This window comes from Protopterus annectens, chromosome 6.part0 (assembly GCF_019279795.1).
Source record: "Protopterus annectens isolate FY-2018-M chromosome 6.part0, PAN1.0, whole genome shotgun sequence".
Lineage (NCBI taxonomy): Eukaryota > Metazoa > Chordata > Ceratodontiformes > Protopteridae > Protopterus > Protopterus annectens.
Genome location: NC_056737.1, coordinates 37,515,388 through 37,529,853, shown reverse-complemented (window position 1 = coordinate 37,529,853; position 14,466 = coordinate 37,515,388). Strand labels below are relative to the sequence as shown.

Genomic DNA, 14,466 nt, shown 5'->3' with positions numbered 1-14,466 from the left:
TGCTGCCCCCTGACATCTCAGATGCTCAGGTAAGAGCCGCCCTCTCCAAAGCAAAAAACACAGCATCAATGGGACCAGATGGTGTCCCAGGCTGCGTCCTACATGAACTCCAAGAAGAGCTAAACCCAAACATAAAACTACTGTTCAATCTCAGCCTTACTACAGGATATGTACCCAAAGAGTGGCATATAGCAACAGTGGTCCCTCTCCACAAAGGTGGTGCCTCAACGGATCCTGGAAACTATCACCCCATAAGCCTGACTAGCTTGTTCTGCAAAGCTATGGAAAGGATCATCATGGACCTCATAAATAAAGATATTGGGGACCTACAGACACTGGATCCTACCCAGTTTGGCTTTGTTAAGGGCAGATCCTGCCTCTTAAACCTGGTCGATTTCTATGAAACAGTCACCAAGGTCATTGACGAGGGGAAGGTGGTCCACACATCCTACCTGGACCTCGCAAAAGCCTTTGATACAATACCCCACTCGGGCATTATAGATAGCTCACCAGCTTAAATATAAACCCCTATGTCACTAGATGGGTTGCAAACTGGCTCAAGGACAGAACCCACATGGTTAGAATTGCTGGAGCCATGTCAGACTCCAAACCAGTTACAAGTGGCGTCCCACAAGGCTCAGTCCTGGGACCTCTCTTGTTCAGTATATATTTCTCGGCGGTACAAGCCAACACGGAAGGACTGTGGCTGACCAAGTTCGCAGATGACTGCAAACTGGGCGCCATAATCAACTCTCCAGCCGACACAAGCATCCTCCAAAAGGGCCTCATAGAAACAGACAACTGGTGCCAGAGCCATGGCCTCAAGCTAAACGCCAAAAAGTGTATAGTCATCCCCTTTGGCAAAAACAAAGTGCCCACAAATTACCACATAGGTGGTAATCCATTAAGTACAGAAGAAGTCATTAGGGACCTGGGGACCGAAGTTGATAGCAATCTCTCATTTGACAACCACGTGGCCAAAGTGGTTACAAAAACATTTTATATAGGCCACCTAATCATGAAGGGATTCACATCTAGATCAGGGGAAGTCATCGTGCCTCTTTACTCATCCCTCATCAGGCCCATAATTGAGTACAATGCCCCTTTTGGGATGTACCTTACCAGACACCTGCAGCAACTGGAAAGACCCCAAAAGTACCTCACCAAGAGGATCAAAGGGCTCAAACAGATGCCATATGCTGCCCGGTTAAAGAAACTCCAGCTCTGCTCAGAGGCTATCTGTGCCTGACGTATAAAGCCATGTCCAACCCGGAATTAATGGACATGCTGCACCTCAGAAAATCCAAATCCCATCGAGCTACGTGCTCGAGAGACTTTAACCTCAGCACTGAAATAAATAGGAAATGCTGGAGGGACAGATTCATAACCCAGAGGCTCACTTCACTCTGGAACAAAATCCCAGTCCAGGTTAGGCAGAGTCCCACATAGACTCTCTTCAAGAGGAATCTTGATGAGTGGATGGGAGATCGTAGGTTTACCCTGGCTATCACTTCTGTGTCACTGTTAGACAGAGGCACAATATACTAACCTCAGAAAAAGGCATAACAAAATTAATTTAAAATGGGTGGCGAAAGCCAAACACACTCTGGCTAGGCTTATAAATGCCCTAGGGCAGATAGCCTAGTATGAACCTATGAACCTGTAAGTACCAGCAGTACTAATGGATGCAGCACACTTTTTAGATTCATTATACAAATTTATGGAGAACTATATCAGTATACAACAGCGTATGTTAGCAGTGACTTTAAATGTGAATAGTTTATTCACAGTTATACCCAATATGTATGTATTAATGCTATTAAGAGTTTCCTTAATAAATGTGGACGGGACTCTTCTGTGATTCTGTGATTCTGCAAATCAGTTTATTTCTGCAGTTAATAGTTGAAAATAATGCATTTGTTTTCCACGACAGATACTATTGGCAGTGTTGGGGAGCTGCCACGGGCACAGCATGTGCCAATACATGTGCAAACTTAGTAATGGCACACTGGGAAGCACAAGTAGTTTTGAATGACAATAATCCATGGAAAGATAAATTATGTTTTTTTAAAAAAATGTGTCGATGACGTCTTTCTTTTATGGACTGGAACCCTGACCCAGTTACATTCATTTATTGAGTACTTAAGACATAGTACAGATTTTTTGAAATTTTCCATGAGTTGGCCCAACTGTGTTATAGACTTTTTGGATGCCAGACTAGAATTTGTTAAGAACCAAATACGAACTAGATTAAAAAAGATGTCATACTGGAGAAATAATTTACTAGTGTGAGACAGTATGCATCCTAAGCATATCTTTACTAATACTGTCAAGGGCCAAACTCTATGTACCTTAAGACTGAGTATGGATGATTGAGTATGTTGAGAAGAAATAGACAACTTAATGTATAGGTTTAAAACACGGGGTTATAAAGAGTTAGATCTACAGGTGACGGAACAAATGAAACAGCAGAGGGACACCAGAGGAAAACCTTGGTATGGTCCACATACTGGAATATATAAACGGAATGCTGACTCAACCAGAGATTCTAATATTACAGTACCTTTACAATACAATAGTGATAATAGTAAAATATGCAACATCATTAAAACTGGAATATTCCGACTGATGACAAGCACAGGACATTAATTACAGAAAGACCCTTGTTTAGTTTCAAGAACAATCAATTTAAAGAGGTTATTATGTAAGGAAGTATGACCACCATCTGTATTGAACTTGATAACTAACACACAAGGCACTTTTCGCTGCAAGATCTGTAAAGCTTGTCAATATATTAAACAGGACAACATTTTTGTACACATCACCACTACCAGAGTATATAAACCAGCCCCATTTGCTGACTGTCATACCACACAGGTAATTTATCCGGGGGACATCGAGGAGCTCTCTGATTATGTAGCCCAGGCAGGTATGACCCTGACCTTGAGCAGTATCCTACCTTCACCTAGAATGATGCCACAATACAGTGATAAGATGATCAGCTTTAATAATTGGCTTAAATTCTGGTGTCATTCAAAGGGGATCCAATGTCTGTCCGCCTGGGATGACATGCTGGACAAGCCACGCTGCTTCAAGGGCGGCTTGCACCTGTCACCCTGGGCTTCCGGATATTGGCAAAGGCTCTTGCCACCCCATAGTGCCTTTTTAGGCAAGGCTCAAATTCTAAACCTACCACCCTAGAACACCAAAAGGAAAAAACTAAGGGTAATGCTGCTCAATGCCAGAAGTCTCAATCTCAAGATGCACGCACTCGAGGCCCTTCTCAATATGGAGAACATCGATGTCTGTGCTGTGACAGAAACCTGGTTCAAAGCTCCTGAGAGCACCCCAGCACTAACAGGTTTCACCTCATATCATGCGTTCCGGCCCCAAAATCCGGACAACACCAAGAAAGGAGGGGGGGTGTCCATATTCATAAAGGACACCCACACCTCAAGGTTGGTGGCAACGCATGATGCATCGGAGACCATCCAGGTGCAATTAACCATAGGCAAGACTGCTCTGCAATTTGTAGCATGTTACAGGCCACCCTCTCAAACTCAGGAACCTCACATGGCCTTCCTGAAAACATTGGAGGGATAAATGTATCTCCAAACACCATCATACTAGGTGACTTTAACTACCCTAATATAGACTGGGAACACTACTCAAGCCCGAACACTCTAACCCAAAGATTCCTGGAGTTCATAAACTCAAATGCCATGGAACAACTAGTCACCATCCCCACAAGAGGAGAAAACATACTTGATCTCATCATCACGAACATGGGATCAAAATGTTCAACACCGGAAGTATACCCCTCACTGGTGAGATCAGATCATAAACTAATCTCGCTGGAGGTCCTCATCCCGCCCCACCTGAAACAAAAAGACCACAGTGAAAAACTTCTCAAAAGCCGATTTCACACTTCTAAAACTAGTGTGGTCTCCTTTAAGGCCCCTGAGCCAGTGGTAAACATTACTCAAACCGCTGAATCACTTACAAATGCCTTCTACCAGCACCTACAGGACTGCATGGATCAGGCAATCCCAAACAAAACTAAGACTCTCTGTACCAAAGGCAAGCGTCCAGTCTGGTGGACCCCAGCCATAAACAAGCTCTACAACAAAGGAGGAAGCTACTACAAGATAGAGCAAAATCCTTGAAAGGTAAGACACCTTTGATCATTATAAGTAAAAACTAAGAGCTCTCATAAAATCATCCAAGGCAAATTTTGAGAGAAAAATCGCCAAGGACTCTAAAGAGAATCATAAGGCCTTCTTTAGCTATGTTAGAAACCTAGGAGGAAACTCCCAGATATGCTCAGAATTAGTTCAAAATGATGTGAAAATTACTGAACCTACACACATTGCCAACATACTGGCTGACAGGTTCAGTGCAAACTTCTCCCCCCCCCAGAAGGAGAGATATCTATTCCAGAGGATTGTAGCCCCCAAACATCTCCAACGCGCAGGTGAGAACTGCCCTCACTAAGGCAAAAACACAGCATCCATGGGACCGGATGGTGTCCCGGCTGTGTGCTTCATGAACTCAATGAGGAATTAAACCCACAGTTAGGACAGCTGTTTAATCTTAGCCTCACCTCAGGATCATTACCCAAGGAGTGGCGCCTGGCGACTGTGGTCCCACTTCATAAGGGCGGTGCCTCCACAGACCCTCGAAATTACCGCCCCATTAGCTTGACAAGCCTTATCTGCAAAGCCATGGAGAGGATCATAATGGAGCTCATAAATAAAGACATAGGAACCTGCAGACTTTGGATCCAACTCAGTTTGGCTTTGTCAAAGGCAGATCCTGCCTCTTAAACTTGGTTGACTTTTTGAGACAGTCACCAAGGCCATTGATGAGGAAAGGCAGTCCATACAGCCTACCTCGACCTGGCAAAGGCCTTCGACACAATACCCCACTCAGGTATCATCGAAAACTCATCAGCTTGAATGTAAACCCATACATCACAAGATGGGTTGCAAACTGGCTAAGTGACAGAACCCACAGGGTCAGAGTTGCTGGAGCCATGTCAGACTCAAAGCCGGTCACAAGTGGTGTCCCACAGGGCTCAGTCCTGGGTCCACTCTTGTTCGGCATCTACTTTTCTGAAGTACAAGCAAACACAGGAGGGTTATGGCTGACAAAGTTTGCAGATGACTGCAAACTGGGCCATAGTCGAAAACACATCTGACACAGATATCCTCCAGAAGGGCCTCACAGAAATGGATAACTGGTGCCAGAGCCATGGCCTGAAGTTAAACGCCAAAGAATGCATAGTCATACCCTTTGGGAAAAACAAGGCTACCCCTAGCTACCATATAGGTGGCAATCCACTGAGCACAGAAAAAGTCATCAGAGGTCTGGGGACCCAGGTTGACAGTAGCCTTTCGTTTGACACTCATGTTGCTAAAGTAGTTAGGAAAACCTTCTATATCACCCACCTGATCATGAAGGGATTCACATCTAGATCAAGGGAGGTCATCGTCGCCCTGTACTCATCACTTATTAGACCTATGATTGAGTACAATGCCCCGTTCGGAATGTATCTGACCAGACACCTGCTGCAGCTTGAAAGGCCCCAAAAGTCCCACACCAAAAGGATAAAGGGTCTCAAAAATATGTCTTATGCTGCCCGACTGAAAGAACTCCAGCTCTATTCAGTCTCATACCGCTTGCTCAGAGGTGACCTGTGCCTGACATATAAGGCCATGTCAAACCCAGATTTGATGAATATGCTTCACCTCAAAAATCTAGATCCCTCAGAACCACAAGGGCGGAGACTTAAACCTTGACACAGTTATAAATAGAACGTGCTGGAGGGACAGATTCATCACCCAGAGACTCCCTATGCTGTGGAACAAAATCCCGGTACATGTGAGGCAGAGCACCTCTCTGGTCTTGTTCAAGAGGAATCTTGACCAATGGATGGGAGATTGCAGATATACCCCAGGGATTACTTCAGCGTCACTGCTTGACAGAGGCACAGCAAAATGATAGGCATAGTTTTTATTCAAACTAAAGGGGTGGCGAAAGCCACATAACTATGGGCTAGGCTTATAAATGCCCTTGGGCAGATAGCCTAGTATGAACCTATGAACCTATGAACCTATAAATATGTCGGCAAAATTAACAGGATGCTAAAAGAATAAATCCTGCAACATGTTAATGATATTAACCATGGGGTGAAACGGAGTGCTACTGCACAACATGTTATGTGTAATCCGGGGCATAGCTTCAATTTTATGGTACTACAATTGATAAAAGAAGATCGTAGAGGTGGTAATATTATTCATTATACTGAACATAAGGAAAGAAAGTGGATTGCCGACTTAAGTGCTGATCATTTTCCTGGACTGAATGGAGTTCTACCTATGAAACCGATCCTCAGGAGGTGTAAACTAAAAACTCAGACCTGATCGGCCATTTGTGCTAAAGCAGCTTTAATGAATGTGAACCTGATATTTTAAGGAGGAGTGGAATGTCCGAGTGACGCCTCCAGGTGCATCTGCAGTTACCTCCTACTGCTCCTCTAGGCGTCAAATATTGCCTGTTCATTTTGCATTAATAATTCCAAAACCTTAAGCATACATGATGGAAAACACAATTGTATTGATATTTGACCTACGTCAATGAGTATTTGTTAGAATTGTAAGGTGATAACTTTATTTTTTAAAGACTCAAGCCATGCCCACTAGGAGTTAAAAGGTACACAATCAAAAGAGCTGTACTGGAGGGAATGAGTTAAGGAATTCCATTGGTTATTATGAGTATATAATGTGTTTTTTAAAATACACGAGTAGAATCTGGGGAAGGGCGAAAGCCTGAAAGCTTTTATTCTAGTCTTTTTACTAGTGTTTAGATAAAGTTAAATGCTGCTTTTCATGGTGGTCCAAGGAGGTTTTTATTTTACACTTTTTATTGCCTACTGACTCGTCATTTTGGACCTTTGGTGTTCCAGAATTTGTTTGCTTTCTCCTTGAATTCTCAAATAATAATATGGTGTGGTAATCCTTTCTGAACCCGTCAATGGTCAAACAATCTCATCCCATAGCATGGGGTATATTGGTTCTTTCATAATCTTTTGAGGGACCTTTCACATTACCTCCTGTCTCCTTAAGGGGGTAAGCAGCACCCTGTGCATATTCCCCTTCATCTCCAATTTCTTCTGCTTTCAGTTCTTTCATTCTTACTTGTTTATCTATTGTTTGAATATGTTGCCATATAAATGTTTGTTATAATCAAACAGTAAATCATTCAAAATACTGTCATTTAACAAACATGCTTCATTAAATAAAACATTAAAATGAGATAAACTGTATTTGACAATGAAGTATAATACAATAGCTCCATACCATGCCTACCGAACATAGCTGCAAGCTTAATATAGTCATAAGAACCCTTAACCATACCAAAAGGGACTCTGAACAGTCTCAACTTGTTTGCACCTGAAACATTCAGATAGTTCTTATCCAATTGTAGAGTATGCACCTTCAGCGATTTCTTACGTTTTGGGCTGGGTGTGTGGTCCTAATCCCACTGGTTCTTGTGCAACCATGAATTTACATCAGTTATAGTTTGTAGACAAAGTGTAAACTGGTGGAGTGGAGGATCAGTAGTATGGATTCTGTTCATCACATAAACATGTCTCAAGGAAGGATCCCGTGCATCTGCACATTGTGCTGTTGCATTTCTGGTGGCATCACTGTGGGTGTAGACATTAGTGTACATTATAGCCATCCCATCAGCATATTCCTAACAGGAGTCCTGTTTATCCTCTCACTGTGACGTTACATAATTACTAATGTCAGCCCCAACCATTGATGGTGGAGGTACCGGTATAAAAGTATAAATGATGGTAGAGGTACCGGTGTAAAAGTGCGTTAAGTCAAAATATCTAGCAACTGAGTCAGTTCACCTTGATGACTGCTGAAATCACTCGCTGAAGTATTGTGCCTTTCACCTTCTGTAGTGTTTAGTAAAAAACATTTCTACCACTGTCAAAAACAGGAAGGAAGAATGGTAGCATGACCCCTTGGGCCAAAAACACTAAAAAATACACCTGGAAACACTAATAGGTGTGTATATCGTGCAACCCAAAAAACAAAACTCATATCAAAGCAAAGGGTTCATACAGCCAGGGAAAAAATGTTAACCAATAAGAGCCATCTTCTCAAGCATAAAAATAGAACTCCACCACGTATGTAAATAAAAAAAGTAGCTTATTCCAAGGACAGTAACATGAAACTAAAAGATTAGTTAAGCGCTTTCATCCCTGTAACTCGGGACTTCTTCAGAACTAATCTTAAAAAGTTCATTGGGTTTAAATAACAACTAAAGTCACATGGCAATAGTTAGTAGTTATCCCTCGGTCAGGCATAGCAGAAAAGCTAATTAAACTGGGAATAAATCCCTATGTCACCCACTGAGTTGCCAACTACCTTACAGACAGGAAGCAGGAGATCAAAATAGGAAAAAGTTACCTCCGAACAGAGACCAGTCAAAAGTGAAATGCCCATGGTTTGGTGCTGAGATGTCTCCTGTTTGGCATCTACTTCTCTAAAGTAAAAGCTAATATCACAGGGCTCTGGCTGATTATGCCTGCAGATGATTTCATGCTAGGGGCAGTCACCGAATCCCCAAATGACTTAGCCATCCAGCACACGTCTGCTTCAAGTATATAACTGGTGCCAAAATCATGGCCTGAAACTAAATGCCAAAAATGCATTATTATAAACTTTGGGAAGTCATCTACCCCAGGAAACTATCACATCAACAAAATATCTCTTACTCAAGACTGGGAACTTATGTGGACATTGACCTAACTTTTGACCATTGTTTGATCACTATTATAAGAATATCCTTCTGCACTGTTCAGCTTATAAACAATGGGATTGTGTTTAGATCTAGGCATAGCATTTAGGCCAGTCATTGAAAATAACTTCCCTTTGGCATGTATGTGTCCAGACACAGCTGGAATGCCTACAGATACCTTACCAAAAGAATACAAGGCCTATAGACTGTTAAAGAGGTAACCTGTGTTGGACATGCAAGGATACAGCCTAAATGGACTGACCTACTCACACCGGCAAGTCAAATGCCATCAGAAATACTCTGGTAGGAATCCAAACCTCTTCTGCAACAACAACAGAAAGGTTTGGAGGGCAAGTACACCTCACAGAGGATACCATTGCACTGGAACAGACTCCCCATACATGTAAAATAAAGCTCATCCTTGTCCATATTCAACTGCAAGTTGGATCTATGGCTGGGTAACAGACAGTTTACCCCAGAACTGCTCCCTGTACAACTTATGTACAGAGGTAGCTCCTAAAACCCATACATGGGTCTCCTCAAATTATCCATGGTATGATTGTAGTTATTCTCACTAGGGGCAATATAATTATCAACCATGTGTAACAACAAACAGGATAGATTAATTCAGGCACCAAAACGGAAACTGGCTAGGTTTAAAATGATCCACAGGAGCAACTAGCCTAGTCATTACCTATAAAACAGTATCTTGGAAATTTCCCTAGGTAAAGCAATATCAGAGTTAATATACATAACCATCAGAGGTATGGGGACAACTGGATATGTCACAGAAAGAAAGACCTCTGAAAAATAACTGAAAGTCTTACAGTGAGTTTGGATTTTCCATGTTTCACTACAGTTTTACAATACCACTTCTTACTGTTTACAAGTAAGGTCTTGCATTTCTATCCTCTAGGGCTTCCAAGGCAAGCAGCTGATATGGGAACAGTACCAGTAGCCTCCACATTTTCCCTGAATCATACAGGTGAGCATGGAACTTGTCATGCTACTGACAAAGTAATGATGCAGATAAATAAATAAAATAAAAACAGATATCTAGGCGGTTTCAACAGGACCAGTGAAACAGATGTCCATCATAAAGGTAATGAAGACTTCAAGGAAGCTGTAATAAATGAAGAACGGCAAGGGTAATCTCTGTTTAGAGTGCATAATGCATCCTTCTTTAGCCAAAGTAAATTAAACCACTGGGGCTGTAATACTGCAAGCTGATACAATAAAATACTTTACTGTTGCATTTATGTTATTTATTGGTCAGGGTAAAAACACTTATCCCTGTGATCCATTTTCAGATTAAGGCCACGGTTACAAAGGTAAAATATTATTAAAATCCATGTAATTATAGCAATACCTTACGAACGTAATACACAGCATTAAGTGTGCTATTGCCACTTACAATTTACACAACAGTGTAACTTGGGAGGAGAGAGAAGAAAAGGGGAAAACAGAAGGAGAGGTGGTGAAAACAGTGAAACAGATGTAGAAAAGGAAGACTACTTAACAGAAACAAAAGATGTGTGTGAAGGTAAGAGAAAAATAGAGAAAAAGTAGTGAAGGATAAGATCATGTATGCAATTGTATAACAATCAGAGGCCATGAATCAGTAGACTAGTTTCTTAAAGCTATGTAATCTATTACAAATTTTACTTTAAAAGGTTAATAATATGGAAAGCACAACCTCAAAGATTTAGATTATACAATGAAATAAATATTACACAGTTGAAGTAATTTGTCAGTATATTAAAATAAATTCCAGCATTTTAAGACACTCAAAAGCTTAAAGTAATCCAAATTCCACAACAATAGTAGCAATAACAAATGCACAACTCCATAACTCAGCAACTTCTGGATGCACAGAAGCAGCAAATGGTGAGGACCCTGACATAACTTCAGAAGTTTATTCATTTACAGTTCATGTGGTACAGGGTTTGACACCATCAGCCCTTATTTGCCTACTGTACAGACCCTGAGCAAGTCAATTAATCACACCGTACTTAGGGGTAAGTGAGAATTTGGGCTTGGGTCCTCAATGGTCCAGTGAACTCAAGCCTATTAACTACCAATGAAGTGTGCCCCAAAACTGAAAACTGCCTTAGGAGGCAATGAACATACTGAAGAAAAAAAAATCTGTACAAAATGACAGACAGAATGACACAGGTACATAAAGGGGCCAAAAGAGATTACCAATTCAACCACAACGATATGTCCAGGAAGGGGAACCTGAAAAAATCCAGATGGACTGAAGAAATACATGCAAAGCCTATTCAGAAGGTCTCCTTCCACCAGCCACAAGACAGCAAAGCGTCGAGATTATTATAATATGCAATCTTTAATAATGAAGAACTTGCTCTGAAAAACACCTTCTCGCCAAAGTTAACTGCCTGAACATTCAAAACACTAAATAATTTAAACAAAGTTACACTGACGCCTTAGTGCATTGGGCTACCTTCTGTACCCACCTTCCAAGAGTCAGTTTGGCGTAGATCCTGAAAATCACCAGCAAAGATTGATTCCAGCACTTGCAGCTCGTTTTCCTGCCTCTCAGTGTAAGACTCCTCAAATTCATCTCGCGGACTGCACCCATATCCATTCATCGTCACTATTTCCGTAGGCACCTTTACAATTCAGAAACCACTCGCTTCCGTAACACTAAAAATCGTAAGAAGTGTATTTTATGAAATGTTTGCCTAAATCAATTGATAAGGTAAGACCACGCACTTTCTTATAACAACTATGCGTTCCATATACCCACTACACCTCCTGTTGTGGGAAACGGGAAAAGGCTAGAATAAGGGTCATGGGACCCTTTCTAGACTATCGAAGTCATCCCGTTATTTGCAAGAATTAAAAAGACAACATACGGGAATAAGAATTAATTATTCCAACAAGCACTACATTATGTTTCCAAATGTTAAAACTTATGACAAACTACTGCATACTTGTTTCCCGTCGCTTAACGATGGCGTAATAAAACGGCGTGTTACAGTACCATGAAACGGATCAGTGACACACTCCTCAGTCCACGTTTCCAGGCGAGAAAATCTACCAAATGATTGTTTTCTGTTTGCGTCACATCGATTTAAGACTTCATCGTAAAATAAGAAACTTTATGCAAGTAGTGTGATTACTGCCCAGTGTATATTAATTTAGTTTACTGATTTATATAAAACCATGCAGCAACATAAATAATTTAACTGAGTGTGTAACCGATTGAATCACTGGAATAATGTAAACAAACCCCGCCCACTAATCTACATACCCCGCCCGCCGCTAACCTAATAGACTTTACACACCTACTTTGAAGGGTCAATCCCACTATTTAAAATTTGGGTCCAAAATGTTTATGATGAGGGAGGAACAATGTCCTTATCAGCGACTCCCACTGTCTTGTGTCATCATGGAGCCCCTCCTTCCCCAATCAGCTTACTAAAAATATGCCATTCTATTTATGTTTAACTTCCGCAGGGAAACATACATTTATTTTGTTCCTCGAGCTGTTTTGCTTCTAACGATCCTGTCTCGTGAATCAAAATTTCAAGCAGCTACCTACACAATTGTTTCCATAAACGGCGAAATTGAAGTGTATTAACCAAACAGATGCGCAATAGCAAGCCCCGCCCAAACCCCGCCTATGACCGTTTGATTGAAAGATGCCACTAAAACACAAGGTAATTTAGACCTATATTTCGCCATTATTAAAGCGGTTTTTAAATATTTTTCGTGCTATATCACTACTACTTTATTTTACACACATTTTAAAATATTAGTGCTATTAACGCAAGACATTGACACTTGTCAGAATGTGTTCTGTAGTTTATCTAAGCTCTTAATTGTAAGACAACTACCGCACTAAGAACGAGAACGTCCTATGCTTGTTTAATACATTTTGTAAAGTAAAAAGTCTGTAATTCTAATAAGTAGCCACCTTTTTGAGAGTTGAGAGGTACGTAGTGAGACACAGGGTAGGTATGGAAGTGCATACATTGTGAAGCCAGTGTAAGAAACCCGCTTATTTTGGTAACAGCCGCAAGACATTGACACAATTAATGTGAAATGTACATTTTCTGAAGTGAAAGAAGTAAATAACTCTAATTATTGTCATTATTTATTAAGAGTAAGTCAAAAATCAAGACGTCCTTTAAATAGGAAGAGTTGACAGATATGCATACCACTCGTGTACCTGTGCCCTGGGCTGCCTGATTTAAGTTATTATTAAATGCGTGAACTCGGTGGTGGGTTAATACACTTCAATATCTCCAATAACACTACACAAGTGATCGCGCAGGAGGGAGAATATGGAGCCTTTAATAATAACTTCAACCAGGCGGCTCACGGCATAGCTAATTCATTGCTAGTAAGATGTTTTGATGAATTATTATGATTTAATGCTTGTATTTTGTTTAAAAAGTGTATTAATCCACTTAAATGTGTTCTGTTGTCAAGATGCTTGTGGAACATTTGAATGGAAAGGCCATTCGTGTCATTATTGAGCTTACTAAATGCTCTGTTTTTGACATGGATTTACCGTTACATTTGCATTGTGTGTCAATCACGGCACGTTGCTGTTGTTAATCCCGGCCCTCCGGCATGTCAATCACTGTGGGCACACCCATTCCTGCGCGAACTCGGTGGTGGGTTAATACACTTCAATTTCGCCCCATAAACTATCCTTTAGAAATGCAGCAAGTCATGAAATGATTTTTTAACTTACTGCATGTATAAATGACTGTTTTATATTAGTGATACAGATGCACAATAGTAAGGACCGCCCAACACCCTGAGCATGACATCTATTGTTATTGTACGTCGAGGGTTACCACCTGTCCTACTTTGCGACGGACAGTCTCTCTTTGAGCAGTTGTGTCCTGCAAAAAATTGTAAAAATTGCAAATGTCCTGAGATTTTAGGACAACATTATTTCCTACAGTTAATGTAATAGTTGTATAAAACAGTTATTTTGTATCCAAAACACCTAAAGGTTATATAAAAAAAAAAGAATAAGCAACTAAAATGTTACAAGAATAAGCTTTTATTTAGACAAAAATGTGAAGTTCTGTCCTTTGTACTGGCCGTGGGTATGTTTCGACCTGCAAAATCTGACCTTTGTACCAAAAATGTCCCACTTTGGGAATTTGAAAAGGTGGCAACCTATGTACGTCTGAATAAACATAAGACCTTATTCACCAAAATGAATATTCAAAACTGTGTAGTTCTTTCTGAATAATGGAAACTGCCACTTAACCTGCCTTAACGGAAAGTATTGTATACTATAATATATCAATAAATATAGTCACATACAGAATGTTTTGTCACTCCAACAAGGTGTCTGTACTGCGTAAAATAGTGAATGCACTACACTGGAAATAGTGCAGTTAAACATTCAATCGTATGTATTTGTAGGACCATAGCCGTTTGTTTGTCTTTTCCGGTAAGGGGTTTGCCACAGCGGAACTCCTGTCCGTTAATGATTGGCAGTAGATTTTTATGGTGCCGAGTTGCCAGCCCGACACCCAACCTTCAGCGAAGGCATGCCCATTCATGCATGTCTTTTGGAGGCCAGTCGACCGTGGGAAGGACATGCCGACTCCACACAGAGGGCACTCCCCGCACACTAGCTGAGAATTGAAC

The 14,466-nt window shown here is 41.0% G+C and overlaps 1 protein-coding gene across 3 annotated transcripts in view; it reads right to left on the bottom strand.

The window, feature by feature from the left end:
* EIF2AK4 (eukaryotic translation initiation factor 2 alpha kinase 4) overlaps nucleotides 1–12,066 on the bottom strand; it is a 3,701,979-nt gene extending 3,689,913 nt beyond the window's left edge. For 2 of the 3 annotated variants that reach the window (XM_044073831.1, XM_044073833.1), the window contains exon 1: nucleotides 11,298–11,767. In XM_044073831.1, coding sequence (XP_043929766.1) covers nucleotides 11,298–11,432 — 135 coding nt within the window. In that variant the 5' untranslated portion in view covers nucleotides 11,433–11,767. The other variant, XM_044073832.1, reaches the window with a different exon arrangement.
* Nucleotides 12,067–14,466: the final 2,400 nt, after the last annotated feature.